General features: G+C 66.4%; 2 protein-coding genes across 3 annotated transcripts in view; one reads left to right on the top strand and one right to left on the bottom strand.

Moving 5' to 3' along the window:
- Window positions 1-1,595: 1,595 nt before the first annotated feature.
- ADRM1 (ADRM1 26S proteasome ubiquitin receptor) lies at window positions 1,596-7,555 on the top strand. 2 transcript variants are annotated; one of them, XM_082858016.1, is made up of 10 exons: window positions 1,596-1,658; window positions 2,421-2,634; window positions 3,337-3,453; window positions 4,738-4,861; window positions 5,401-5,487; window positions 6,088-6,169; window positions 6,393-6,625; window positions 6,720-6,877; window positions 7,025-7,127; window positions 7,337-7,555. In XM_082858016.1, the coding sequence occupies exons 2-10, from the start codon at window positions 2,422-2,424 to the stop codon at window positions 7,441-7,443; spliced, it is 1,224 nt and encodes a 407-aa protein (XP_082714142.1). In that variant the 5' UTR covers window positions 1,596-1,658; window position 2,421; the 3' UTR covers window positions 7,444-7,555. The 2 variants fall into 2 exon arrangements, with proteins under 2 accessions (XP_082714142.1, XP_082714143.1); XM_082858017.1 differs by lacking the exon at window positions 1,596-1,658 and adding an exon at window positions 1,992-2,226.
- A 213-nt stretch (window positions 7,556-7,768) lies between these two features.
- LAMA5 (laminin subunit alpha 5) overlaps window positions 7,769-27,033 on the bottom strand; it is a 55,207-nt gene continuing 35,942 nt past the window's right edge. The window contains exons 30-81 of the mRNA XM_082858018.1: window positions 25,926-26,023; window positions 25,637-25,838; window positions 25,396-25,522; window positions 24,688-24,827; window positions 24,031-24,146; window positions 23,742-23,953; window positions 23,224-23,428; window positions 22,878-23,022; window positions 22,550-22,690; window positions 22,279-22,440; window positions 21,992-22,093; window positions 21,804-21,887; window positions 20,984-21,214; window positions 20,344-20,457; window positions 19,993-20,120; window positions 19,685-19,765; window positions 19,368-19,582; window positions 18,832-18,932; window positions 18,418-18,598; window positions 18,180-18,329; window positions 17,648-17,799; window positions 17,469-17,579; window positions 17,165-17,276; window positions 16,560-16,730; window positions 16,188-16,384; window positions 15,878-15,994; window positions 15,617-15,771; window positions 15,212-15,353; window positions 15,009-15,111; window positions 14,288-14,398; window positions 13,307-13,486; window positions 13,060-13,208; window positions 12,810-12,980; window positions 12,574-12,710; window positions 12,336-12,489; window positions 12,039-12,172; window positions 11,802-11,964; window positions 11,608-11,730; window positions 11,365-11,513; window positions 11,142-11,274; window positions 10,922-11,068; window positions 10,687-10,817; window positions 10,431-10,595; window positions 10,215-10,344; window positions 9,990-10,135; window positions 9,717-9,909; window positions 9,462-9,626; window positions 9,194-9,356; window positions 8,937-9,070; window positions 8,770-8,863; window positions 8,480-8,599; window positions 7,769-8,320 (exon numbers count right to left, since the gene is read on the bottom strand). Coding sequence (XP_082714144.1) covers window positions 8,190-8,320; window positions 8,480-8,599; window positions 8,770-8,863; window positions 8,937-9,070; window positions 9,194-9,356; window positions 9,462-9,626; window positions 9,717-9,909; window positions 9,990-10,135; window positions 10,215-10,344; window positions 10,431-10,595; window positions 10,687-10,817; window positions 10,922-11,068; window positions 11,142-11,274; window positions 11,365-11,513; window positions 11,608-11,730; window positions 11,802-11,964; window positions 12,039-12,172; window positions 12,336-12,489; window positions 12,574-12,710; window positions 12,810-12,980; window positions 13,060-13,208; window positions 13,307-13,486; window positions 14,288-14,398; window positions 15,009-15,111; window positions 15,212-15,353; window positions 15,617-15,771; window positions 15,878-15,994; window positions 16,188-16,384; window positions 16,560-16,730; window positions 17,165-17,276; window positions 17,469-17,579; window positions 17,648-17,799; window positions 18,180-18,329; window positions 18,418-18,598; window positions 18,832-18,932; window positions 19,368-19,582; window positions 19,685-19,765; window positions 19,993-20,120; window positions 20,344-20,457; window positions 20,984-21,214; window positions 21,804-21,887; window positions 21,992-22,093; window positions 22,279-22,440; window positions 22,550-22,690; window positions 22,878-23,022; window positions 23,224-23,428; window positions 23,742-23,953; window positions 24,031-24,146; window positions 24,688-24,827; window positions 25,396-25,522; window positions 25,637-25,838; window positions 25,926-26,023 — 7,518 coding nt within the window. The 3' untranslated portion in view covers window positions 7,769-8,189. The remainder of the gene's footprint in view (window positions 8,321-8,479; window positions 8,600-8,769; window positions 8,864-8,936; window positions 9,071-9,193; window positions 9,357-9,461; window positions 9,627-9,716; window positions 9,910-9,989; window positions 10,136-10,214; window positions 10,345-10,430; window positions 10,596-10,686; window positions 10,818-10,921; window positions 11,069-11,141; window positions 11,275-11,364; window positions 11,514-11,607; window positions 11,731-11,801; window positions 11,965-12,038; window positions 12,173-12,335; window positions 12,490-12,573; window positions 12,711-12,809; window positions 12,981-13,059; window positions 13,209-13,306; window positions 13,487-14,287; window positions 14,399-15,008; window positions 15,112-15,211; window positions 15,354-15,616; window positions 15,772-15,877; window positions 15,995-16,187; window positions 16,385-16,559; window positions 16,731-17,164; window positions 17,277-17,468; window positions 17,580-17,647; window positions 17,800-18,179; window positions 18,330-18,417; window positions 18,599-18,831; window positions 18,933-19,367; window positions 19,583-19,684; window positions 19,766-19,992; window positions 20,121-20,343; window positions 20,458-20,983; window positions 21,215-21,803; window positions 21,888-21,991; window positions 22,094-22,278; window positions 22,441-22,549; window positions 22,691-22,877; window positions 23,023-23,223; window positions 23,429-23,741; window positions 23,954-24,030; window positions 24,147-24,687; window positions 24,828-25,395; window positions 25,523-25,636; window positions 25,839-25,925; window positions 26,024-27,033) is intronic.

Genomic DNA, 27,033 nt, shown 5'->3' on the forward strand with positions numbered 1-27,033 from the left:
CAGATGGGAAGCACCATCTCCAGGTTCTGGAAGGTTGGCTTCCCTGTGGCCTCTGGGGGAAGCTTTTTAACTTTTCAAGACTTTGGACAAGTAACACCTGCCTGCTGGCCCCTTCTCAGGGAAGCCAGATTGGTTTTCTTACTGTTTTCTTGCCTGGTTTCACAAGGCCCAGGACGGTATTGCTGCGGGGGTGGTGACCGTGGTCACAGGTCACAGAATTGCTTCACGTTCGCCGTTCCCACCGCTTTGGTCTCTGGAATTCTCTAGTTTCTCAAAAATGATCAAGAACCCCACAGAGCTTTTGTGTTATGTGAGTTTTATCTATGGATATTTACCACATTATACATTTTAAAATAAATATTAACTAATTTAAAAATAACAAACGCATTTTCTTACTAACACAAATAATATTTTTAAATGAAAAACAGCTCGATTTTCTGTAACAAAAATTAGTGAATCTTTAGATCACAAAAGAATGGATACAGAACTTGTGGTATTCCATCCATCAGAATATTATACAGGAGTTAAAATGGATGGGTTAGAGCTACAAGTGTCAACATGAATAAAAAACAATGTTGCATAAAAGAATACTTTTCACTTTTATACCTTTCCTAAAAAGCTTAAAAGCAAATTTTACGTACACACACATTGATAGGAAATCAAGCGCGCCTGGAGCAGGGAGTCACATGTTACTGTCAGTGTGGGGCTGGGAGGGCACATTGCTCGCGGTGTGTGTGTTCTGCTCTGCAGAAATGTACAGAGGTGTAAATGATGGGGAAAACAAAAGCAGTGGGAAGGCAGTGCCTTACATTTATCTAGTCCAGGTTTGTGGAGGGCAGCTGCCTTCACTCTGTTCTGACTGCACACATCGGACAGGGAATGAGCGGGCAGCCGCGACGCTGCTGTTATAGGTGGGTCTGGGGAGGATGGAGGGCAGTCATGTCATCACTACTGTGGGGGAGGGCTGGGGGACCCCCCCCAGGGCCCAGGGGACGACAGGGGGCAGCCATGCCGTCACCGTTATAGGGGATCTGGGGGATCCCCAGGGCCCGGGGAGGATGGGGGGCAGTTACTGAGCGGGGTCTGGGGGCGCGGGGCCGGACCACTGCCTAAACCCCGCGTTGTGCGCCGCACGCGCCCCCACGAGACCACCGCTCGTCCGGAGGGCGCTGGGCCCACGCGCCAGCGTCCGGGGCTGCAGTCGGTCACCTTCCCCCCGGGACGCGAACCTGAGAGACCCCACCCCGCTCCCCGCAGGTGCCCCCCGCTCGGCCAGCCCCGCGGTCCGGGGGTCCCGGGTCCAATGCCCACCGCTCGGCCCGCGCCCTACTCGCCGTTCCCGGCGCCGCCACCAGGGGCCGCCGCCGCGCCCCTATGACACAGCAACAATAGAGGCCGCTCTGGCCCTCACGCTGCCGGCCCGCGCTTCCGCCGGAAGAGAGCCGCCGGCACGGGGGCGGGTCTGGCGGCGCAGTGGGCGGCCGCCCCCACCAATCGCCCGCGGGCCAGCGCCCGTCCCTCACCTGACGGGGCCCAATCGGCGGCGAGAGCGGTAGGCGGGGCGGGGCAAGCGAGGGCTTCCGGCGGGGCCCGGCAGGCGCCGAGGAGGAAGAGCGAGCCCTGACGGCGCCTCTCTGCCGAGTCTCGGCGCGGCCCAGGTGCGGGGTCGTCGGGGGCGGGGACGGTTACGGAGGCGGCCAGGGGCGGGGCCTGCGCCTCCGGCGGCCCCCGAGCGGGCGCCGGGTCGGCGGGGGCTGGAGAGGCTGGGGGCCGGGTCGGGGGCCGAGCGCGGGCCGGGGTTCTCGGGGCCTGCCTCTCGGGCAGCTCGGCCGCCGCCCCGGACCTGCCGCGGCCGTAGCCGAGGGCGTCGGCCGGTGGGGCCTGCGGGTGGGAGCGGGTCGGCCGGCCACGGGCCTGCGTTTCCCCAGGTGCTCGTGTTTTGTCTCCGAAGGGAGCGAGCCGGCCGCGCTGCAGTTTACTGGCGGTGTGTCCGGTGGAAACTAGGTTTAGGCCCAAGTGTGGTCTCCCATTCAGTGTGGTTAGCGATGTTCCTGCCCAGATCGAGGTTTTAAATCTTTTGGAGCCGCAGGTTAAAGCACAGTTTATTTAAAAAGTACGGAAGGTGGTGTTGGCGAGGGTCTCCCGCTGTGATGGGGTCTAGATGCAGAGGTAAATTTCGTTGTTTGAGAACCACGAGAAGCTGGGGACCTGGCTCCACGGGCTCAGGTACCGTGGGGTCGGTCCACCCCAGGAGGAGTTCGGCAGCAGCTGTGGGGCGGCTGAGGCCTGTCCCCTTGCCCCCAGCAGGGGACAGCCTGGGCTTCAGAGAGAGGCCCTTTCCCTCTGCCCGTTCCCGTTCCCGCGTAGCATCCGGAGGTGCTACGGTAGTGACCGGCTCTGCATGCTGGTCCCTCTTTCAGGATGACGACTTCAGGCGCTCTGTTTCCAAGCCTGGTGCCAGGCTCCCGTGGGTCCTCCAACAAGTATTTGGTGGAGTTTCGGGCCGGAAAAATGTCATTGAAAGGAACTACTGTCACCCCAGATAAACGGAAAGGGCTTGTGTACATTCAGCAGACGGATGACTCCCTCATTCACTTTTGCTGGAAAGACAGGACATCGGGGAACGTGGAAGACGTAAGTGTCTGGGAGCCTGAACCTCATCCTAAGGACTCCCGTCCAGCCGTCAGGACAGCGTGGTTTTTACAGGAGGGCACCATGCTTGGGGCACAGAGCAGCTGTTTCCCAGTTTGGCGTGTGTTGGTGGGATGTGTGGATCCCTTAGTTTAGTGCCCTCGTGAGCTGTTTTCTTCTGCCTGTGGGGCTTCCTAGCCTCAATGATTATATAGATTTCTCCCATCTGTGTATGTATGTTTAAAACTGAAGATTAGGTGCCTAGAATTGGAGAAACCATGTAAAAATCCTGATCTTTATCACAGCCCTCCAGAAAGCTTTCTCTAGCAGTCATCTTACTTAGTGTTCTTCGTTCTTCAGACTAAATCGTTTTTCGTGGGTTCGAGAGCAGGTCAGAGTTGACTTTTTAATTCATCTTGGAATGTTGCTCCCAAAACGTCTCTGTTAGAAATCCTTCAGGAGCCGGAAGCCCTCCTTCCCTGTTCAGCCCTCATGACCTTCGTGCGGTGCCTCAGACCCTCGTTTGTCTGCCCTGCAGAGACCCTGCTGGTGACGGGCTTGGCGACTTGTCGGCGTCTGTGTCCCGTGTCCTCTCCCCGCACCCGCACTCACTTAGGCACAGGGTCCAGCCTGTTTTCCTGGAGGTTCTGGGGCTCGGCAGTGCTGTTTCCGTGGAGCTGACCCTGCTCGTGTGCTGCTCTCTAGGACTTGATCATCTTCCCCGACGACTGCGAGTTCAAGCGCGTGCCGCAGTGCCCCAGCGGGAGGGTCTACGTGCTCAAGTTCAAGGCGGGGTCCAAACGCCTCTTCTTCTGGATGCAGGTGTGTAGGTGTCGTACAGTTAGGCTAGAAGCTTCTTCACCGGATGGTCGAACTCGCCTTCACAGACCAGCCGGTGCTGACCACGCTGCCGTGGAACCTGAGGATTCCAGTGTATCGCCTTGTTGGGGGGGGGGGGGGCACTGGGGACAGGCTCCGCCAGAGTCCAGACACCTGTAGCTGGGCTTTGGGTGCCCTTTCGAGGGTGGAATTCCCTGGCTGACCGACAGGAGTGATTTCCAGGCTGGGTCCTGTCTCTGCCTGTGGTTTGCTCGTCTCCCAGGGGCCCCCCCACCCAGGGTCATGAGCAGCCTGGACCAAAAGCAGGGGTGAGCCTGTGCGGTGTCCCTTGTCCCGCCTCTTCTCCCGTGGTGTGCTCTGTGGGTCTCTGGGTGGCAGGGCACCGGGCCGTCCTCGTACCCACTGGCAGTGGACTTGCTCGTGCAGTGGGTGTGCACCTGCGTTTGTAGTTTTGACAGAGGTTGTACTGCTGCCCTCCCCCCAGCACCTTCTAGAACAGGGCAGGAAAGGTTTTCCTCTGTGGGCTGGATGGTCTGTGTTGCACCTGCTGAGGTAGTGTGACGGTGGCCGTGGACAGGAAGTAAATGGATGGGCGCAGCCATGTTCCAGTAAAACTTTATTTGCAAACACAGACGGGGTCGTGGTTTGCCGGTCGCTGGTGTAGAGCTTGTTTCTCCACAGTTTCGCCAAGAAAAGTTGTCAGACTCACACCAGCCACTGCATTTTCTGCTCCCCTCTGCTCTGAGGCTAGGGCTGTGTCTTGTGTGCCTCCCCCGGCCCCCACCCCATGACCCTGCAGGCCCACTGCACACACGCTCGGTGACTCTTGGGAGCTTTGTCTCACAGTTCTGGGGGTGCCCACAGGGTGGCGCTGCCTGATGCCCCCCTGCCCACACCCAAGCGCTCAGAGTCAGTGCCCAGCTAACCCTGGAGGGCCACGGGCTGGTCAGTGGACAGTGGTGCGGTAGCAGGGTTATTTCCCAGCAGTACACGTGTTGAAGGATTTGCGGTTTTAGACCGTCGCGGAAACGAGCGCGTCTGGAGGGTCAGGGCGTTGCCCTGTGCTGAGCGCGCCTAGTGCTTTAGCCTCCCCGCCTGTGAAATGGGTGTTCGCACAGCCCCAGCGGGCACATCGGGCTGCTGTCCCCGTGCGCCCCGCCGGGGCCTCTCCTTGCTGTGGCCGCGGACAGGTGGCACCTCTCCAGGCCTCAGGTCCCTTGTCAGGATGGTTGTTGATGGGTGGCTGCTGCCGTGTCCTCGCCGCAGGAGCCCAAGACGGACCAGGACGAGGAGCACTGCCGGAAGGTCAACGAGTATCTGAACAACCCGCCGATGCCTGGCGCTCTGGGGGCGAGTGGAAGCGCAGGCCACGAGCTGTCTGCGCTGGGCGGTAATGGTCCCCTTCCCGGATGTGCGGTGAGGTCAGAGTAGCTTTCCGCCAACGTGGATCCCTGGGGGTGCGGGCTGGTGGCTTTTTGTTTTTGTTTTTTTTTTTTAAATGGTACGCGGGCCTCTCACTGCTGTGGCCTCTCCCGTTGCGGAGCACAGGCTCCGGACGCGCAGGCTCAGCGGCCATGGCTCACGGGCCCAGCCGCTCCGCGGCATGTGGGATCCTCCCGGACCGGGGCACGAACCCGCGTCCCCTGCATCGGCAGGCGGACTACTAACCACTGCGCCACCAGGGAAACCCCGGGCCGGTGGTTTTTAATGGAAGTAGAGGTGTCCAGGTTAGAAGCTCCTCTCGGCAGTTCCCCCTCGGTGCTCCCACCTCCACGTGGTGAAGCGGTGTACGAGCCCTACTGCGCTGGCTCGTGTCGGGAGACACTCGCCACACAGTTCGGGGCAGCCGAGGTGGGGGCCGGCCCTGGGCCGTGGCAGCGGGCGTGCGCACAGCTGGAGGCCCGGGCCTGAGCGCCTCCTGTCTTGCAGGTGAGGGCGGCCTGCAGAGCCTGCTGGGGAACATGAGCCACAGCCAGCTCATGCAGCTCATCGGCCCCGCCGGCCTCGGAGGACTGGGTGAGGGGCTGCGGGCCCGCGCGAGCTTGCTTTGGAGTTGGACGCCTTGCCGCTTCTCATTGGTTCTGAGCGGCACCTGTGCATGTTCTGGGCCCTGGCCTCCCTGGGGAGGGGGCTGGTTTGCCTTAGGGTTTGACCTGGGAGCTGGGTGGGCAAGGCCTTCCAGGGCCCCCAGGGAGGACCCAGTTCCATACTTCGGGGGAGCATGGCTGGCTGAGGTGCCGGGCCTGGGAACGCGTGCTCGGGGCCCCTGGTCTCCTGGGTTGGCCTGCCTGCTGCCAGCTCCTGTCAGGCTCGTGTTTCTGGGACACTTTGGAAACACTGGTTACTTGTACGGGATTTGAACTCCATGTTACCTTGAACCCAGGTGCATTAGTAGGGTCACGGGACGGAGAAGTCTGATTAGCAGATTCAGCTGCCAGGACACGCCTGAGGAGTCGCTGCTCCTGGGCCCCCGCGGGCCTGCTGTGGTCCCCACCTTCCCCTGCTCGGCCACTGGCTTTAGTGCGGGGCCTTTCTGCTCCTGGTTGGGGGGGGGGGGGCGGGGCGGGCCCTCCAGCAGGACGTGATGTGTGAGCTGCGTCTCCTTGCTCCTGGTAGGTGGCCTGGGGGCGCTGACGGGGCCGGGCCTGGCCAGCCTACTGGGGAGTGGAGGGCCTCCAGCGAGCAGCTCTTCCCCCAGGTGAGCCTCACGCCGCACATCTGGCGTGGCCGTGTCCCCTCCTCCACGGGGGCCAGATGTAGGAGGTGCCGAAGGACAAAATAGGTATCTGGGGAGGGTCTGTCCCTTTTCGTGGTTCAGGCTCTCCTGGGGCCCTGGCAGCACGAGGACTGGGGCAGGACCGACGTGTTGTGGCGCGTTGGTGGGCGCGTAGCCGCTGCAGCGCTGGCCTCGCTCTTCCCAGCTCCCGGAGCCCGTCGGCAGCGGTCACCCCGTCCTCCACCGCCCCTTCCACGCGCACCACCCCAGCCCCCTCCGCTCCAGCAGCTGCCTCGGTGAGCAGCCCGAGCCCCGCGCCCAGTCCAGGCAATGGAGCCAGCACGGCCGCCAGCCCGACCCAGCCCATCCAGCTGAGCGACCTTCAGAGCATTCTAGCCACTATGAACGTGCCGGCCGGGCCAGGAGGCGGCCAGCAAGGTAACACGTGCTCGTCGGCCCCAGGCTGGGGGGGTGAAGGTGCCCGCTGCCCCCTGCCCGCCCGCCCACTGATGGCCACCTGCTTGTGCCCCAGTGGACCTGGCCAGCGTGCTGACGCCCGAGATCATGGCCCCCATCCTTGCCAACGCGGATGTCCAGGAGCGCCTGCTGCCCTACCTGCCGTCTGGGGAGTCGCTGCCGCAGACCGCGGAGGAGATCCAGAACACGCTGACCTCGCCCCAGTTCCAGCAGGTAGGCGCGTGGCCCGGGTGCCCCGCTGTGTGCTCGCAGTGGGGGGCACTGCCCACGGCAGCACAGCCCCCGCAGTGCTGAGCACCCCTGCCCCTGTGGCTCCCCCAGTTCTCTGCATGGACTCAGGCGCCTGGCTCTTCCCTGCAGGCCCTGGGCATGTTCAGCGCGGCCTTGGCCTCGGGGCAGCTGGGGCCCCTCATGTGCCAGTTCGGGCTGCCTGCAGAGGCCGTGGAGGCCGCCAACAAGGGCGGTAAGTACTTGTCCCTCGCCTCAGTCGAGGCAGAGGTGGTTTTCTCCTTGCATTTGAAAGCAAAGGCCTCCCCGGTTGGTTTGTGGAGCTCGGGGCTGGCTTGTCCCCATGGCCCTGGCCGCCATCTGATTTTCACCTCCCAGCCCCGTGGTCAGCAGGGCCACGCCAGGGCCTAGAAAGGTCACCTCATGCTTTTAAATTGGTTTTAGATGTGGAAGCATTTGCCAAAGCCATGCAGAGCAGTGCCAGCCCCGAGCAGCAGGAGGGCGGCGGGCAGGACAGGAAGGACGAGGAGGAGGACATGAGCTTGGACTGAGTCACCTGCTGTCAGAGGGCTGGCCGCCCGGCCGTGCGGCCTCCGCGGGGGCGTGAGCGCGCCCCTCCCACCTCTGTCCCAACTTGCTCATCAATAAAAGTCTTCTCTTTTATCTGCCAACTCTGGTTTGCGTGCCCGGGGGGGGTCGTGACGGCCCCGTCCGTCCCCCTGTCATCGGGAGAAGCCCCTCCAGGTCCCGCTTCTGACTGACTCTGAGGGACCGGCGTGCTGGGGGAGGGGCTCCGCACGTGAGCGCTCTGCTCGCCTCGGACCTCCAGACCCGCTGGACTGCTTTTCTTTTTCTCCATTTAAAGTTGACACTCGGTTACACAGAAGTGACTTTAATTTTTGTTTCAAGAAGCAGGGATGAATGACTTACAGAGCTCCCATTAAAAATTGGTGGAAGGGAAATTTCCTAATTAAACTGAAAGATAAAAAGTATAAACCCCCATTTTGCAGTGTCTTACCCTCTCCCTTAGAAAGTCGGATATAACTTAAACCATTCCCAGAAGTAAGACTCATCACCCGGAGAATCTGCAGTCTACATGAACAGACATACACAAACCATCTAAAAAATCGGCCGAGGGTGTGTTGTCAGCAGGTTGTGTGGAGGAGCTGGGGGTTCCAGGGTGGGGAAGGACCCTGCCCGATGGGGCGGCCTGCCTCGGGGCTCTGGGCCTGGGGGCTCTGAAAACCCTCTCCTGGCTGCTGGAGCTGGTGGCTGGGGTCCCAGAGGGGCAGCTGTGCTACGTGGCTGGGCAGCCGCTGGCCCCCACTGCCCCCTGCACGCCCGCAGCACGAGGCCAGGAGACCAGGGCCTGGTTCACCACCAGATTCCGCATGCAGCCGCGGTAGGTTGGAGGCCGCGTCCAGGGTTCTGGGGGTGGGGGAGGGAGGGAGACGGGTTGGAGCAGAGGCCGGCATCTCACCAGGCTTCGGTCTCCCCGCCGGGGTGGAAAGCAGGGTGACCCCAGTGCCTGGTCCCCAGGGACAGCCTTCCTCCCTCCCCCTGCCCCCGGGCCGAGGCCACACTCACCAGGCAGGCCCCCGAGGTACAGCGGCACTGGGGCGTCAGCCGGGGCGGCCGGCGCGGGGCCCAGGGTGTGGTTGCTCTGCAGGTCCACCTCCAGCCGGAGCCTGTTCCCGCCTTTGGTCACTGCCGGGCACAGGTGTTCCTTGTGGCCGGGCTGGGGCGCCCCTCACCAGCCAGCCACAGGATCGGGGCCCTTTGCCCCTTTGCTCCGGCTTTTGAGTCCTTGCCCGACCCCCGCCCCAGGGGTCTACAGCTGCCCCCAGCGGGGGTGGGGTCAGGAGGGCCCAGCTCACCTGCTAGGTGGTGCCACTGCCCATCACACAGTGCCTCGGGGAGCGTCACCAGTGTGGAGAACTCGCCTGAACCGTCGTCTGCCCGCAGCAGGACCTGGGGCGGCAGCGGGTCAGGAGGGCCCTACCAACCCAGATCTCGCCCTGAGGCTGCGGCCCAACCCGCTTACCTGCCTCCCCAGCACCCGCAGCTCCAGGTAGGGGGGTGCTGGGCCCCGACCCAAGTGGAAGACGAGGCCGGTGGCTGTCTGGGGCCGCACCTCCAGCTCCAGGCCCAGGTCAGGCAGTGTGGCCCCCAGGGTGTCTGCAGGGAGGGGCCGTGAGAAGAGGAAGGCCTCAGCCCCAGGCCCCCCCGCCCTGTTCTGGGCGTCACTCCCACCCCAGCCCAGGCACGTAGGGGACTGGGGGACGCCAGCAGGGGACAGACCTAGAGTGATGGCTCCCCCGCTGCCTGCAAAGAACAGGCCCTTCTCCAGGGGACCGGAGAAGCAGGGTGTGGCCCCCACCACCCGGGTGGGAGCTCCCAGGAGTTGCCCGTCCAACCTCAGTCTCTTCACACAACCACTGAACCCGTAGCGGCTGATGGCCACCTGCATGGGCACAGGGGTGAGCTGGGTCAGGTGCCTGGGGTGCCGAGGAGGGCGGAGAGCGTCCAGCGGGGCAGGGGTGGGAGGCTGGGGCGAGGCGGCTCTCACCGGGAGCTGTGGGCTGTGGCCGCCAGCAGGGAGGCCCCCCACAAAGAGAGTGTGTGGCCGGGGGCCTTCCTCCCCCTGGTGCCGCCGGCCCGGCCCCTCCCGGCTCTGGGCCCAGACCCCGTCCGTCACCAGCTGGATCCGAGTCTTCTCCCAACGCACGGACACCTGGGAGTGGGAAGGCACGTCAGGATGGGAGCCCGCAGGGCCCCACCCCACCCCGCCCCGCCCCTGCGTCCTCTCTCCCCAGCCCCTCACTGTATGCCACCGGCCAGTCTGTGAACGCTGGCGGCTCTGGACTCGGAGCTGGGGCCCAGGGCCTTCCGTCTGAGCAACAAAGCGTCCGTGGCTCAGGAAGAGGGCTAGGGAAGGGCTGCTGGCCGTCAGGGGGGCAGCGAAGAGCAAGAGCCCTCGGGGGGCGTGCGGGCGGACGAGCATGGAGAGCTGCGACCTGGAAGCCAGGCGGGGGCGTCAGCCGAGGCTGCCCCTACCCCGGCAGCCCCCTCTCCCCACCGCCGGCCCTGGCCTTACCAGTCACTGGTGGGGGGCGGGACGTGTGCAAACTCCAGGTGACTGGACAGGGGACCCCCAAACTGGTAGGCATCTCGTATGGCCCTGCGGGGCCAGGGTGGCGAGCAGGAAGCGTCCTGGGCGGGCTGCCGGCTGCGGCGGGAGGCCTGGGGGGTCGGATGGGGATGAGGGAATGCAGGAATGCATGGAGGCCACCTTCTGCCTACCCCAGCCCCATGTCCCCACCTTCGTGGCCCGCAGTCCTCGCGGGCTCTGATCTGGCGCCTGGGTGCGAGGGGCCGGGACGCAGCCTGAGCTCACGTTGATACCCTCCAGGTTCTGCTGCAGGTCAAACACGCGCTGCGGCCCCAGGAGCCTGCGGAGGGCAGGGGGTACGTGCGGGTCGGTGCTGGGTCGGGCCGGTGGGTCGTCACCAGCCCTCCCGGGGCCCGCTCAGCTCACCGCAGCACGAAAACGTTGCTTATGCAGCCAGTGAAGTTATGGAGGGCGTCAGACTTGGGCAAGCCCCCCAGGAAGAGCTGACTCGACCCCTCAGGCTGGGGCTGGGGCGGCGGCCCCCGGTGGGGCCTCATCTCCTGAAGCTGGTCGTCCACATAGAGCCGGACCCTGGCGAGGAGAGCAGTGTTTCCCCCGCCCTGCCCCCGACCCCGGCTCTACTGTGCCCCCTCCCCGGAGAGGCCAGGTAAGCCGGACTCACCCCGTGGCGTTGCTGTAGAAAGTGACATAATGGGGGGCCCCGTCGGCAAAGCCTCGTCGCGTTTTCACCTCGGTCCTTGCAAGCCGGAGGGTCACGTGGCCCTGCTGCAGGGACACCTCGCATGGCCCGGTCTGGGGACAGTGGCTGGGTCAGCGGGCCAGGCCGGGGGCCCAGACTCCCTCCCTTGGGCCACCAGCCCCGCCCTGCTGCCCCAGAGGTGGCGGGGCGGACGCACCGGGGACTCTCGGTGGAAGAGCAGAGCGCTGTCCTGGCTGCTGCGGAAGCCGAAGCCGGAGTAGACGTTGCCCGTGAGGGGCACGGCGTTGCTGGGGAGCGCCAGGCGCAGATAGCCGTGGCCGTGGAAAGTCATGGCCCGTCCCACCTGCGGGCAGGGTGACCGTAAGGGCCCGCGGCGGCCGGAGAGGGCGCGCAACTGGGGGAGGGAGGGGGCTCACCAGCAGGTCAGCGGTGCAGCCGGAGCTGATGCCCGTCGTGTTCAGCCTCTTGAGATCCACGTACTTGCCCAGAGCTTTGATGCCCTTGATGCAGCCGCGCACCGAGCCTCCGGAGGGGAAGAGCCGCCGCAGGCTGCGGGGAGGGTCCGCGGGACGAGCGTCAGGGGTGGCCTCTCCCAGGCCCTGCCCACCACGCCCGCCCCACCCCAGGGCCAGTGCTCACCTCGGGGGCAGCTGGCTGGGTGGCACGCCCCCCAGGTAGTAGGCGTCGGCCAGCTCCAGCGTGTTGTCCTGCTCCACGCTGAATACCGTGGTCCTCTCCACGCGCACCAGCACGCGCTTCCGGCTGCCCCCCAGCAAGAACACCTGGATCTGGGAAGCGCCAGCACGGGGTGGCACCTTCAGGGCGAGAGCTGCGACCCCCCTGCCCCTCCCCACGCCGGGCCCTCCCCGAGCCCAGCCCTACCGCCTTGCTGGTCGTGGTCAGAGGCGGCGGGCGCTGCAGCGGGTCGGCCTCCTTCAGGCCTGCGCCGAAGTCGTAGAGGAACACGAGGCTGCCTTCCCGCACAGCCAGGCACAGGAACTGGTCCTGGGGGGGAGGGGAGGGTCAGCGTGGGCCGGGTGGGCTGGCGGGCCGGGCCGTGCGGACGGCGGACGTGCCTGGTGCCGCAGGAAGAAGAGGATCCCGCTGTAGGACACGAGCCGCAGCTCCTGCTCGAAGCGTTTGGTGTTGCTCAGCTGGCTCTCCACGCTAATGCGGGCGAAGCCGGAGCCGTCCAGGTAGGAACCATCCGTGAGCCACGGGTCCCCGGTCGACTTGGAGCTGCGGGTCAGAGGGGGCAGGGTCAGCCGAGGGCGGGCCGAGCCGCGGTGAGGTGGGGGTCAGGCCGCACGTACCGCGCACAAGGCTTATCCACGGCTGTGTCCAGCTGGAAGGTCTTCTCGAAGTTGTAGAGACTGACCACCTCTTCGTTCAGCGTGTCCAGCTCGATGCAGCCCCGGTAGCCGGGAAAGCGCAGGGGTTCGGGGGGCTGTGGGCACAGCACATGGTCAGGGAGCCTCCCCGCCCAGGACCGACCCAAGGGGAGGAACTCGGGCTGCAGCACGACGGACCGAAGCCAGACCCTGAGCAGGACTTCCTGGGACAGGGGTGCAGGGCGGGGTGGCCGCGCACCCAGGCCGCACCGGGCTCACCGTGAAGTTGCCAGGGTAGCCTCCCACGTAGAAGACAAAGTCATCCGGCTGCACACTGAGCAGCCCTTCGTCCCCAGGGGCCACCGTATCACCCTTGGTCTCTTGGACCATCTGATTCTCCACTGTGACAGACATATGGCCATACTGGAGCGTCCTGAGGGCAGAAGTAAGAGAGGGAGGCGTGGCCGCGCGGTCACGCTGGCGGTGGGGGGAGCACCGTGAGGGCCGGGCCTCCCACCTGTCAATGCTGACTGCTGCGAACTCTTCCCCGATGTCCTCGTCGATGCTGAGGGCCGTGGGGCCTGCCGCCCCGAGGCGGTACACCCAGTGCACCTTCTGGCCACGCAGAGCCACACCCATGTAGTCGCCGGTGGCCTGTGGTGGCAGGAGACTCAGCGGGACAGGGACCCGGCGTGGGCCACCCGCTCCGGCCTGGCGCCCGGCTCCACCCGGCCCACCGAGCCCACCCGCTACCTGGCGGCTGCCCATGTACAGCACAAACTGGTCCCCGGCGACCTGGCCGGGCGGCGGCTCTGGGCTTTGCAGGTAGAACTTGAGGGCGGTGTAAGAGGCGAGGCTGGCGGGGTCCCGAGGGGTGCGCAGCTGCACCCCTGAGCTACCGTTGAACTTCATGGGCACCTTGACCTGAGTGGGGGCACAGAGCCCATCAGCGTCTGCCTCCTGGTCTCCCAGACGCCCACCCGGCCCTGGCACTCGCACCCACCTTATCGGCAGCACCCCGGGCCTGGGCAATGAGCTCCCGCACGCGGCCGATGCTGGCCGACAGGGCCAGGCTGGCGTTGTGCGTCCCACGGTTCTGCAGGAGGCTCAGCTTGGCCAGCAGCTGCGGCAGTGTCTTCTCCAGGGTGGACACTGCAGGGGGGGGAGCGGATGTGGGGAGGCAGCCCTGAGCCCCTGGCCTCCCCACCCCAGCCCGCCCTCTTGTCAGGGCACTGTGCGTCAGGGCCCACCTGAGCGGCCTGCGTCGAGCACCACCCGGCCCAGGTCCTGGCTCTGCAGGCCCTTGTACTGGCCCTGCCACCGCTCCACGTTTTTCTGCATGTCTTGAAGCCGGGACTGCACGCGGGCGGCCGTGTCCTGGGCTTCGGTGACCACGGCCTTGGCATGGGCTATCTTCTTGCTTGTCTCGTCTGTGGCAGGCAGTGTGCAGGCTCAGCGGGGGGCAGGTGAGGACCATCGGGGGTCTCATCCCCATCTGGGGAGACCACTATAGACCCCCATGCCAAGACCAGCAACAGGGATGTCACCCCCGCCCCCGATCTCGTGAGAGCCTCAGCGTGGTGGAAACGCACCCTCCGTCCTCTCCCAGACGGCTCCTCCTGTGCCAGCCTCTCTCGCCACAGCTGGGTCACCCAGTGTTGGCTCAGCCCCGCCTCCCCATGGCCCCCCCTACCCCCGCCAACACCATCTCTCCTGAGCGCACCCCCCCCCCCCAGAGTCCCCGTGGCCCCAACCCAGGCTTGTGGGGAAGGTCGACTCTCGAGTCGGCAGGGATCCCTCCTCTGCCCTGAGCCCTCCGGCCCCCCGGCCCCCAAGCCCTCAGCTCCAGCCACGCTGGCCTCTGCTGCTGCCTCCACCTCCCCCCTCCCCACCTCCCCCAGATGCCCCAAGTCCCTGCCGCACACTCCCGCCTGCCCCGCGCCACCTCTCTCCGCGCGCTCCCTTTTCACTTGCTGCCCGGGGCTACGTTCGTTTGGCATCTGTCTCCGACCAGAAGCAGATCCCCAGGGCTGGGAAGGGTCCCCAGGGCTGGAGCTGCCCACACAGGGGTCTCCCTCAGCCGCCCCGGCCACCACTCCGGACGGCACAAGTGTGAACACGTCCCCCATCAGAGCCTACTGGACAGACTGGCTGATGTCTATCCGGACAGGTGTCTCTTCAGCTCTGGGGACAAGCAGTGAGGGCGGGGGCAGGAAGGAGACCCACCCTACCTGTGTCCATAGCCAGCATGGCCTGCACCTCCCGGAGTCGGGCCGCCAGCTGTTCCTTCCTGGCCCGGGCATCGCGGAGCCGGGTCCCGGTGCCCTGGAGGGTGGCCCACGCTGCGGGGCAGGCAGCCTCAGTCCCGAGGAGCCCCCGCCCCCAGGGTACAGGTGCAGCCCATTTCAGTCCTCCCTCCTGACCAGGGAGGATTAAGGCTCACACGCACACAGTCAGATGGAGACGTGGACACGAGGGCCCTCAGCTCAGGGGGTGGCCCTGGTGCCCAAGTCTTGGGGCAGCCTCCTGGGCCCACAGCCAAGGCAGTTATTCCCATTTTACAGGTGAAGCAATGGAGGCTCAGAAAAGCTGAGCCGTTGCTCGTGGCCACCAGTGCCCTGAGGTGCTAGCAGCAGAGGGCGCACCCCACTGCCCGCTCCCCACCCGCTCCTCCTCGACGGCCTGGCATGCACACGGCCCTCAGCCGGGACATCAGGGAAACCATGAGCTGGGCCCCACGTCCCCTTCCCCAGGCTTCCACGTCCTGGGGGCCTGTCACGAGGCCGGGGGGGTGGTGGGCCTTTGCAGAGCTCCCAGGGACGCACTTGCCGAGCAGTGGGGAAAATTCCCACCGAGGGCAGCTGCGACCCTGGTTCACACGGTCACAACCCACATGGCCGCAAGGCGAGGGTCCCCACGGAGCCCGGACGCCCAGCTGGACCCGGCACTCACCGAGGCCCAGCCTCCACTGCTCCCCAAGGACGGCCTCCTCCAGGGCACTGCTGTCCGCCAGCAGCTCCCGGGCTCGGGACGCCAGGCCCCGCTGCACGACTACCTGTAGACACAGAGAAACAGGATGCAGTTCACGCCTGCCCGGTGGAGCTGCAAGGGAACAGGGGCTCCCGCCGGGGCTGTGGGGGGCGTCGGGGCCTCACCGCCCATATACGGCTCGCCTGCTGCTGCGCCTGGCTGGCGGCACCCTCGGCGGCCCGCACGGCTTGCAGAATGCTGCTGTAGGCGTTGGCGGCCTCGACGGCCCGCTGGATGAAGCGGTCCTGGTTGACTCCCTGGATGATGCTGTGAGGGGAAGCGGGGAGGATCCTAGGGTGCGGGTGGGGGCTCCGCCCACCTCACGGGCCTCCGCCTGCCTGGCGGCTCTAGACTCCCGGCCTTGCACCGCCCTGTGTGCCTGTCCTGCTTCTTCCTGCCACCCTGGGCCCAGACTTCTGCCCGGCCCCTGCAGGGACACTGGCCTCTCCTTCTAAGAGCCCTCCCAGACCAGCTACGCCACCTCCAGGCCCTGGCTGCACGCCCCCGGGCACCCTCTTTGGGCCCAGTACCTGGAAAGGTTGAGCGCCAGCTGGTCCAGCTGCCACGCGTGGGCCTCGGCGGCCTCCACCAGGTCCACCTTGCTGCTCGCCGGGGAGAAGGCCCGCATCTTCTCGAGCAGGGGCGTCCGGGCCCCGTCCAGGCTGGCAGCAAGGTGCTCGTACTCCTGGGGGTGGGTGGGCTTAGGTGGGACCCTCGTCCCCATCCCCTACTCACCCCCACCTGATCTGCCCCCGCCCAGCGTGCAGCCCTTTGGGAGGGGGGGTGCTCACCTCCTTGGCCTGGTCCATGCCGCGCAGAAGCTCAGTGAGCCGGACCAGGGTGTCTCTGGCGGCCTGTAGAGTGGCCCCCAGAGTGGCGTTGTCCCGGAACAGCTCCTGTTTCCGTTGCTGGAGACGATGGGGAGTGAGAAAGACATGATAGAACAAGGATGAGGCAGGAAAATAAAGGGGTGGGGTGACAGGGTAGCGGATGATGAGTATGAGAGTGAGCAGGGAGGGGGGGCGGTGGGACTGGGGGAGGAGGGGGCGGGACTGGGGGGAGGAGGGGGCGGGGCCGGGGATCGCGGGGCAGGCTCCTTACCAGGGCTTCCTCCAGCCGCTCCTGGTTGTGGCTGTTGAGCTCCTCTGCCTCCCGTGTAGTGCCCACCGCCCTGTTCAGGGCTTCCCGCAGGTCCATGAGTCCGGCCTCGTGCTGGGCCAGCTGGTCTCGGGTGCGTGCTACCAGCGCCTGGTTCCTCTCCCAGCGCCGGCTCAGCTGCTCCTGCACATGGGCCAGCACTGGCCAAGGCCCAGGGCAGGAACGGTCACTTGGGCAGTGACTCCTGGTGCCTGCCAGTCCCCGTCCACCCTCCCAAGCTGACGGGATGCCACTCCAGGCTGACCTCAGCCCCAGAGCCCCCAGCCGGGTCCTCACCCCTCCCGTCTCTGCCCTGCTGGGGCTGACACCACTCACGTCTCTGGGCCTCCCCCAGCTCAGCCTCAGCGGCGGCTCGCGGAACCCCCAGGTCACGGGCCCGCATCTCCCGGAGCAGCCGTTCCACCTCGGCCAGTGTCCGGCGCAGCTGCTCACCCGATAGGGCTGAGGCGTTGGCTGGTGACAGGCGGTCCGTCTGGGGCTCGAGCTCTGTGTGGGTTTGGGGAACGGGCTGTCAGGGCCCAGGGCTGGCCTGCTGCCCGGGCACACCTCTGCCACTAGCTTCCGAGCCAGAAACGCCCAGTCAAGCATCTTCAGCGAACCCCCGTGTAAGCCGGCGTGCCCCGGACGGCCCCCAGCTCCTGGCTCCAGGCCGCTGGCCCTCTCGCCACACCCCCTCACCTCCCAGGGCGCCCCCCCAGGATCCCCACCACTGCCGTCTGCTCAGCCCGTGGGCGGGGGCACTGGCCCGTCTTGTGGGGCCCGCGTGCCCCCACCCCCCAGCCCGGACCCACTGTTTCCGCGGCCGAGGCCCATCTCCCTGTCTAAACATCCAAACGTGCCGGTTCTTCAAGGCCGAGCCCCCTGGAGGCACGCCCCCTGCCCTGACTCTCCCCGCCCTGCCCAGGTGGGCCAGCCCCTACCGCTCAGGGCGCGGTCCACAGCCCGGACGGCTGCCAGCAGCGTCTGTGCCCGGCCCAGCGTGGCCTCGGTGCTGTCCAGAAGCTGGCCGGCCTGGGCTCGGGCCCCTGTGGCCTGTGGATGAAGTACCCATCAGGCCTCGAGGCTGAGCTGCGGGTCAGGGGTGACGCTGGATGGTTTGGGGCCCGGGGAGAGAGGCCTCTTGGGGAGGAGTCTGCTGAGAGAAAGCGGTCCCGGGGAAGGGCTTTCCTGGAGGAGGAGCATTCCAGGGGGTGGGTTCTGGGGCAGGGCTCCCCAGGCGCCTGCCTGGCCGTCCAGCTGCTGCACGTCCTGCCCGAGGCTTGAGGTCTGTCGTTCCAGTGTCTCCAGCTGCTGTGTAGTCTCATGACGGGGGCCAGGAGGTTTCCGGAGCTGGCTCTGCGGGGAGGGGAAGGTGAGAGCCTGCGACCTGGGCAGGGGAGGCTGGGGGCCGGGCCGGGCAGTACCTGCAGGTCGGCGATGGAGGCGTTCAGCCTGTGCAGCCGGGCCCAGACCACGGAGCTGGCATTGACGCCACGCAGCTGCTCCCGGATGGCGGGGAGGAGAGCGCCGGCCTGCTCCAGGTCGTCCAGGAGCAACACCACACAGTGGTCACACACTGAGGGCAGGGGGCAGGTGGGCGTGGGGTGAGGGGTGGGCCTGAGACCACCAGAGAGTCATGGGGTCGGCGAGCTAGAAGCGGGTCACTAGGGGTCACGGAGATGGAACGGGGTACTGAGCTGGGCTGAGGGTTACGAGGTTAGGGGTTGCAGAGGTCAGCGTGGGGGTCTCAGGGTCAACAGGAGGACAGCCGTGGGGTCTCTCAGAAAATTGACAAGGAGCGCTGGGACCAGAGAACTGATCTGGAGGTGGAGGTGAACGTCGGGGTCACCGAGTCAGCATGGCGCTGGGACCGGCACCATCCCAGATGGAGTTGGGAGGGGCGGGGGAGCCGGGTGTGGCCAGGCGGCTGGGGCAGTGGGGAGGGCAGGCACACACCTTCGCAGTGCACGCCGTGGCCCCCGGGCCCTCCTGGCATGGGCACCTGGTGCTGGTGGCTGCAGGTGTCACAGCGCTCCCCACTGAGCCCCTGGGGGCACGTGCAGCGGCCCGTGTGGACGTCACAGTGGCCGCCCTGGCACTGGCAGCCTGGGGTGGGAGGGGTGGGGTGAGTGGCCGGCTGAGGGCCCTGGGGTACTCCTTGCTGCCCCGAGGTGTCCCGCCGGCCCGCACTCACGCCTGCAGCCCTGCTCAGGGAGCCCCCAGTGGCCGGGGGCACACTCGCGGCACTGGAGACCCCCAGTCCCGGGCCGGCAGTGGCACTGTCCACTCTGGGGGTGGCACTCGGAGCCCTCGGCAGCTGGGCCACAGGCGCACGGGCGGCAGCCCCCGCAGCCCTCAAAGCCGAAGTGTCCTTCCTGGGGGCACAAACTGCAGTCAGGGCTCTGCCCAGCTCTTAAGACCCAGCTTCCTTCAGCCCTGAGAGCCTGCACCTCCAGCCATGACGTCCTGCCCCTACACCCATACCCCATCCCTCTGGCCCCGAGCCCCGCCCCTACGCCAAGGCCCCGCCCCACAGCCACAAAACCCCACCCCCACACCAAGGCCCCACCCACAAAATCAAGGCCCCGCCCCACCCTGGCAGCGCTACCTGACATTGGTCGCAGCGCTGACCGGTCACACCCGCTTTGCACAGGCAACGCCCACTACGGGGATCACAGGCCTCCGTCCCACACGGGGAGCAGTCACACCCTGCAGAAGGGTGGCTGTGACAGTAGCCCTGACCCCCACCCAGCCTCTTCCCTCCCACCCCGGGAAGCCCTTACTGGGCACCTACTCCACACGCATCTCCATCCTGCCCCAAGTGAAGCCCCCAGGCCCTCACTTTTCATCCCCTCCCTGCTCCACCGAGGTCCAAACCACGCGGCTGCCTGCTCACCGGCCCATTGTGCCCGCCTCCCCTGCAGCCTGGGCTCAGCCAGAGGACCCGTCAGAGCCCTCGTGGGGTGCCCTCCCTCAGGAGAGGCCAGAGTCCCCAAGTGACCCTCGGCCTGGCCGTGGGGTCGCCTGACCGTGAGTCCTGGGGGCCCGGTCGGGTCCACCCTGTCCACGCTGGGCCCGGCCCGGGACACAGCCTGCTCCGGGTGGGACACCCAGGGGCCCTTCAGCCCCGCCCTCCCTGCCTACGGGTGCAGTTGCCGGGCAGCAGGGCGTTGCCGTAGAAGCCGGGGGCGCAGCTCTCGCAGCGGGGCCCGGTGGTGTGGCGCAGGCAGCCGCGGCAGGCGCCCGTCAGGGGGTCGCAGTCGCTGAAGAGCATGTTGGGGTCGCCGTTGCCGCTGCAGTCGCAGGGCTGGCACGAGCTGCCCAGCACCAGGGGGTTCCCAAAGAAGCCGGGTGCGCACCTGGTGGGGCGGGATCATGGCTGGTGCTGGCAGGCAACGCAGCGTCCCCGGGGCCACGCACGCAGACCCCGCCCCAGTCAGGCACCCGCCTGCCCAGCTCACCGCTCGCAGGAGGCCCCAGCATAGCCGGGTTTGCAGAGACACTGGGCTCGGCCACCTCGCAGGATGCAGCCCGTGGCGAAGCTGCAGAGACGGAGGTGGTCGTTACACCCCAGCACGCTCCAGGTGAGCACCAGGTAAGCGGGGGGGGGGTCCCCCACTTCATGGGCCCACCCCGGATGCCCCGGCCTCCACAGAGGGCAGTGCTGACCCAACCAGGTAGGGGGTGGTGGTATTCCATTCCGGGTCTTTAAGGACTTTGGTCCACCAGTCAATGGCCGGGGCCCTGGAGGGGCTGTGGCCCAGCTCACTTGTTGGAAGGCACAGCCAGAGGGCAAGGGCAGCTGATGCAGGGGGCCGCAGGGTCCTCAGGTCCGCTGCGCACAAAGCCGGCCTGGCAGCGCTCGCAGTGGTCACCCTCGGTGTCGTGCTGGCAGCCCTGGGGCAGACGGGACACATCAGCACCGACGGCGGAGGCCTCGCTTCCCGCCAGCTCCCCCACCCCCACCCTGCAGGACTCCGCCCACTGCCAGCAGGTGCCCTGCCCAGAGCCCCTCCCCTCCCCCAGACCTCAGCGTACCTGTAACTACTGACCAAAGGCCCCCTGGTCTTCCCTACCCTGCGCCTCTGGTGGCCGCCCTCCCCTGCGGGGCCCCACTCACCACGCAGACACCCGAGCCAGGGAGGCAGCGGTCTGAGTGGCCATGGCACTGACAGGGGATGCAGCGACCCAAAAAGAGACCTTTGACGTCCCGGTAGTAGCCAGGGGCGCATTCCTGGGGGCGGGTGGGCATCAACAGTCAGGAAAGGAGGCGGGGCCAGCCTGGTGTGGGGGCAGCCGGGGACCCCGCTCCTGAGCCTGACCGACCGCTGAAGGCACAGTCACCGCCCATAAAGCCACGCAGATGCCGCGGGCTCAGGGGACCACCTCCTGTTCTCCTCCAAACACCTCTTCCAGGCGGGCGGAGGGAGGGGAGGGGGGTTCGGTGATGCTGTCTGGGTAAACCGTGGACGTGGGACGGACTGGGCACTGAACAGATGAAGACCAGCTGCGTGCACGGGGGGCCGGGCAGGGGGCAGGTGACAGCGGATTAACAGACGGATGAGCAAGTGGCCGGCTCAGCCTGTGGTGGGAAGGTCAGCTGCCGGGAGCGTGATACCCAGCTGGTAGGAGGAGGGGTGGAGTGAGATGGAGACGGAGGCCAGGCGTGGACGCTCGGGGGAGGGTGGACGTGCGCACGCGGGGCAGGGTGACCCGTCGGCGGCAGCCCGGCAGCCCGGTGCCTGCCCCCGCCACCTCACCTGGCACGAGTCCCCACGGTAGTTGGCAGGGCACATGCACAGCTCCACGTTACTGGCCGGAGGTCCCCCGCCCACCTCGCTGGCCACCTCCAGCGCCACCCTGCGCAGGGAGATGGCTGAGGAGGTCTGCGAGAAGAGGGCGCGGATGTGCAGCTGCTCCAGGCCGGCCAGCACCATCATGAGCTCCTCGCGGGACACAGCGCTGCGCGTCTCCATGTGCCGGAAATTGCCCTGCGCGGCCATGACAGGGCCTCAGTGCGGCCGCCGCAGCAGGGCGCAACAGGAGCCCAGGACAGACCCTCCCGCGGGGGGGTGGGGGCACGCAGGACACGTGGGGGGGACACGCGGTACAGGTGAGTGACGTCTGATCTGAGAGGCAAAGACTTTAACGCACGAAAGCACTAACTGCAAATGAACAACGAACGACTTGAGTACATCAAATGCAAGAACGTCTGTTCATCAGAAAAGATCTTACAGAAAGACACACAGACTACAAGAGTACAGACTAAAACAAGACGATCGCAGCTCTGAAGCCAGGACACAGGGTGAACCTCAGGAATAACACGAAACCCCTCGGAAAGGAAATGGACGAAAGACACAAGCTGGTGGCCTGCAGAGGGAACCCCAGGGCCAGGTGTCAGAGGAGCTGCTCACCCGTCAGGGATCAGGGGTTTGCAAGCCAGCACTCGGCCCAGGAGCGTTACCCCCACGGGGAACCAGAAAAGAGGCGCGCTGACGAGGGTCCCGCCCACTCCTGGACCCTGTTTTCTGACACGGAGAGCAGCCCCTGCAGCCTTGGGGGCCAGAGACAGCTGCTCACCTCCACCAGCTGCAGCTCCCCGCGGTGAACGTGGCCGGGCGCCGGGTACGCTGGCTCCAGGAACGCGATGCTCATCTGGTTGCCCTGGGGGGGCGTGTGGGCGGATGAGGGCCAGGAATCGGGCTGCCCACGGTCCCGGCTCGGCTGTGCCCGCTGCCCGCCCTTGCCAAGACCACCCGGTGGGCCACCTGCAGCACCACGTCTGGTCTGCTCTCCGTGGGGATGAACACGTCTCCCCGCTGGGTCTCCGAGTGCAGTTCGTAGTGGAGGGTCCCACCGTAGGACGACACCTGGAAGCCAGACAGAGGGATGCGACCTGGCCAGACCCCGTCCACAGGCCCAGAGTCGACGGCAGTGGTTCTAGGCACCCTATCCCTCCCTGGACACCAGCATCCTCACTGCCGGCACCCCCAGGCCTCCAGGAGGTCCTGGACACCCTCTGGGTGCCCTCCCAGGGGCCAATTGGCCTGCTCACCCGGTCCCCCAGGTAGGAGGGTGGGGCCTGCCAGTACAGCTCGGGGAAGGCCTCAGGCACGCGCCGCAGGTCCGCGCGAAGCAGTGTTCCCTCCGCCTGCCGCTCGTGGGGCACCACCTGCCGGTCACCACTCAGCAGCGTCCAGCCCTCCATGTCCACGAACTGCAGGGCACGTGGGTGGGTAACACAGGCGCATGCCCTCGCGTATCACAGGGCCCCGTCCTACGTCTCAGACCCCCTCCCTGAGTCCCCTCCCGTCCTGCCCGCACACCTCCCGGCGGGCGTAGGCGGAGCTCCGGCAGCGATCCGTGGCCCCGAAGCAGAAGCAGCGGGTGCAGCCTTTCGGGTTGGCCACGTCCAGGGAGAACGTCCCAAGGCGGCACTGGTCACACCGCGGGCCCTGCACGTTCTCCTGGGGGCAGGAGGGCACGACAGGGCAGGGCGGTCAGCCGTGTGCCCGTGTTGGCTGTCACCCCACAACTGGGCTGACTGTCCCAAAGGCGCCTACAACCTCCCAGAGAGACGAAAGTCCGCTGAGAAGACAAGACGAAGGACGGGGTGGGGTCGTGTCGGCAGGTCTGGCCCCAGACCGCCCTCACCTTGCAAGAGCACTGGCCTGTGAGGGGGTCGCATGTTCCAGGTGCAGAGCCTGCTTCGTGGCAGTCGCAGGGGCGGCAGCTGGGGAAGCCGTGGAACCCGGGAGCACAAGTGTCACAGCGGCGTCCGGCCACGTTGGGTCTGCACCTGCCGTGAGGGTTCAGCAGCCGCTGGGCCTCTCCTCCACCTGGCCCCTCGCACTGACACGAGAGACCAGAGGTGCCCCCCACCAAGGTGGTGCCCCCCTGAGCGCCGGGGACACTACCAGGGGCTGGATGGGTTCAGGGCTCAGTGGCAGGCGACCCGGGACTGCCCCGAGGCCACGGGGACCCGCACCCTGGTGCTCACTTGCACTGGCCACTGTCCACATCACAGGTGGGGTCCATGAGTTCCTGGACGCCGGGCCCCGAGCAGTTACACTCCTCACAGCCGACCAGGGGGTGGCAGCCAAAGGTCTGGGGCTGGCAGATGACACAGTCGGGTGGGACGGTGCGCGGCGGGCAGATGCACTGGCCTGTGAGCTCATCACAGAGGCGGCCGCTGCAGTCACAGGCTGTGGGGCGCGTGCACAGGCCCCGGTCAGGGGACCCGACGGTAGACCTGGGGACACTGAACGGCGGGGGCGGCGAGGCCACCCTACCCCCAGCCTGGTTCCACCCAGCTCCGGGCCCCAAGCCCCAGGCAGCTCCTCTGATGTGGCGTCAGCTGGGCAGAGCTGCTGCCTAGTCCCCGGAACCTCCTGGACAGCCCTGGAAGGCCTGGGCCCTCGCAGACAGGACGTGGCAGGGCCGGTCCACCAGGAACATGCTCCTGACCACTGTTTCCTGGAGGCACCCCTGGACGTTCCCGCGGACTGGGGTACTCACGCCTGCAGCTGGGGAAGCCCCAGTAGCCAGTGGCACAGCGGGAGCAGTCACGGCCTATGACGTGGGCGCGGCAGGGACACTGGCCCCCGAAGGGCTCACACGTGGGTCCCACGGCGCCCACCTCGTGGCAGCTGCATGGCCGAGCCCCGTTGTTATAGAAGAGGGAGAGGGAGGTGGCGGCGTTGCGGCAGAAGGACGACGAGCTGGAGGGGCTGGGGTGAGGGCGGGTGGTGAGGCCAGCTCCCAGCCCGGCCCCTACCTGCTGCCCCCGGCCCCGAGCCCGGCCCACCTGACGTGGTAACCGTGGGTGGTGCACTGGCTGATGAAGTCGTAGGATTTGTCCAGGGGCTCCTCCTGGAAGTAGCTGGGGCTGTAGGCATCTTCGGGGACCACCAGCACATACTCCTAGAGCATCAAGGCCTGGTCACCTTCCCGCAGGCCCAGCGAAGGGTCCAGGTCGGGGGTGGGTGCCGGAGCCCACCGGCAGGGGCCGACGCCAGGGCTTCTCTGCCACAGGCCAGGGTCTGGCCGGGCAGCTAAGACAGCGGTGGTGATATCACACCCTGGCCCGGGGCCCCAGCCAGGCTGCCAGGTGCTGGGTCCCTCCTGGGGGCCACTCAGAGGGGAGGCCAGCCTCTGTGGCCAAACGGAAGCTTGGGGAGTGTGAGGAAGGGCCCAGGCTCCTGGCACCCTGTCCACCCCTTTTTGCCGGACGCCTCCCTCTCCAGGAATGCCACTCTGACCAGCAGGGCCCCAGAGCTGCTGGGCAATATCTTGGCTCCTGGATCCCCTCAGGAGCCTCTCGTGATGGGCCTGGAGGTCCCCAGAGGCTGCTGCCCCTGGCACCTGGCCCAGGGTTGGGCCGCGGCAAGCAGGGGACACGCTGTGGCAGAGCGACCGACAGCGGTACGACGGGTGGAGGACGGCCACCAGCCCGAGAACTCACCAGCCAGAGCCAGCGGCCCTCGGGCACACGCACGGTCACGGTGAGCTCGCTGTCGGTCACATCCAGGACGGCCCGGCCCTCACACATCACCAGGGTGCGGCAGCCGTAGGCATGCGGGCAGAAGCTGGCGTTGGCATGGCCTGGAGGTGCGGAAAGGCAGGTCAGTGTTCCCAGCACACACACAGCGCCTCACCCAGGCTCGGGACACTCCTGGAGTCACCAGGGAGGAGAGGATCCCAATGACAGCACCCACCACGGAGGACCACGCGTCCCTGAACGAGACACGCGTGTGACCCGCCCGAGACCCACGTGGCTGGGCCCACTTGTGCTACGTGAGTCGGCTGTGGTCACACACGAGGCCCCACGAGGTGCAGGAAGGTCCCCGGGCTCGTCAGAGCAGAATGCAACAGACGTGCACGGACCCGGGTCCCACAGCGAGCACAGGACGGGGTGAACTCTGAACCACAGCACAGATGTGAGGGGCAGGGCCTGCCACACACAGTGGGCCCTGGGGCACCGCATGTGAGAGCTGATGGCAGGATGGGGCACGTGGCCCTGTCACAGCCAGGCAGTGGGCACCGAGCCACGGCCCCTGCGAGCTGTGGACCCGGCACGCGCCCCATCCACGTCGTGTGTGGTATCACGCGATGGGCCGTGTGGATGAGACCCCCGAGAGCCTCCTCGCCCCGGGTCCGCCCCTCTGCTTACCCTGCCACACACGACCCCCGTTGATGAGGACCTCCACAGCGAAGGTGGGGTGGGCCGGCTGGTAGCCGTGCAGCAGGAAGGCGTAGCGGCCCAGGGCGGGCACGTGGGTGGTGAAGACCACGGTGCCCTGTGCCGGGGGGAGCAGCTCCGGTGAGTGGGCAGAGATGCAGGAGTATCAGGGGCTGCAAGTCCCACCCCAGCCACCCCCCCAGCCCCTCCCAGCCCCGGCCCCGGCCCACACCTGGGGGTGGCGCAGCAGGGTAGGCTCCACGTCGGGGTCCGCAGCGGTTGGGGGCCGGGGCTGGGGCCTGGGCGGGGACGCGCCCGGCGTGAGCTCCCGAGAGTGGGTCAGCGGGAGGCTGGGCGGCAGCGGCAGCACCTGGCAGTCCCTGAGCACCACAGGCTGCGGCGGCTTCGGGAAGCGGGAGGGCAGGCAGGCGGCACTGGGGGGTGGGGAACACAGGGGTGAGTCCCCGAGTCCCGGCCACCGCCCTGCTGCCGCCCTGGGCTCCCGCCCCCGGCCCCACTACCTGCTGGGGCTGAAGGCGCCGTGACTGCTGATGCAGCGGACACGGGGCTCCACGAACTCTGAGCTGAAGGTCTCCGCGGGCACCAGGGTGGCACTGTGCTGCAGAAAGGGGACAGGTGTGGGTGTGGCAGCAGGAGTGGCCCGTCCACACCCGCACCCGGGCCGGTCCTGCTCTCTGCACCGAGCCCCGGCCCCCACTCCACCTCCCTCTCCTCCAGCTGCACAGACCCCAGCCCTCAGCTGTGGATTCTGGGCCTGCAGCACCTCCCAGCTCCCCGGAGGCCGTTCTTCCTCCCACTGCACTCCACCGCCCTCTGTGGTCATAGGGCCGGGGACCCGGCACAGGCGGGCGCTCAGCGAGCGGGGTTCGTGAGCAGGCATCTCCGTCCTGTACCGTCTACCACGGCGAAGAAACGTGTGTGACAGATACGGTAAAACGTGACACCTCAGGGGGTCTAGAAAAACCCGACAGCGAAGACAGAATACCACGTGACCATGGCGACAGCTCCATCCATCCCTACCAGGGCGTCGGCCAAAGAGGCAGCGCAAAGGAACACCTGTGTGACTCCAATTATAGAAAGTTCCAGAATAGGCAAACTAGGCGGTGCTGTGTCTGGAGGCAGTTACCCTGGCTGGGGCGGGCGGGGGGGGGGGGGGTTGGCTGGGTGGCGTCAGGGGTGGGGCCATGTTGCTTCCTGGCCTGGGTACTGGGCTGTGGGTACAGCTCCATGGAGAGCCTAAAGTGTCCCAGCCCACGACTACAGCGCCGCGTGTGCATGAGGACAGAACCGCAGGGGTTCCGATGTCGAAAAATTAGGAGGAAGCAATGTAGCATGCGTTACTTAGCAACGTGGAAGAAACGGACTGACTCCGGAAAGTAGAACGAGAAGGGCGCAGGTGGGGCGTGCGATTACGCTTTGTTGTTGCAAGTCTGTTTTCAATGTTTGACACTTTCATAAAAATACGTACATATGATACTCTGATAAAACTTTTAAAGGCCTAGGGAAACGTAAGAGTGAGGCTAGGTAATACTCTGATGAGAACGACATCACCCATTTTGTCACTTACTGAATAAACGCGTGTGCTTGGTTCTGGGCATTGAACTAACG

The sequence above is a fragment of the Leucopleurus acutus genome (genome assembly GCF_964270905.1).
Source record: "Leucopleurus acutus genome assembly, chromosome: 16".
Classification (NCBI taxonomy): domain Eukaryota; kingdom Metazoa; phylum Chordata; class Mammalia; order Artiodactyla; family Delphinidae; genus Leucopleurus; species Leucopleurus acutus.

Coding starts and splice junctions, on each gene's coding strand:
- ADRM1 (XM_082858016.1), top strand. CDS start 2,422: ATGACGACTTCAGGCGCTCTGTTTCCAAGCCTGGTGCCAGGCTCCCGT. Junction 3,454..4,737: donor GCCTCTTCTTCTGGATGCAG/GTGTGTAGGTGT, acceptor TCCTCGCCGCAG/GAGCCCAAGACGGACCAGGA. Junction 6,878..7,024: donor CCTCGCCCCAGTTCCAGCAG/GTAGGCGCGTGG, acceptor TCTTCCCTGCAG/GCCCTGGGCATGTTCAGCGC.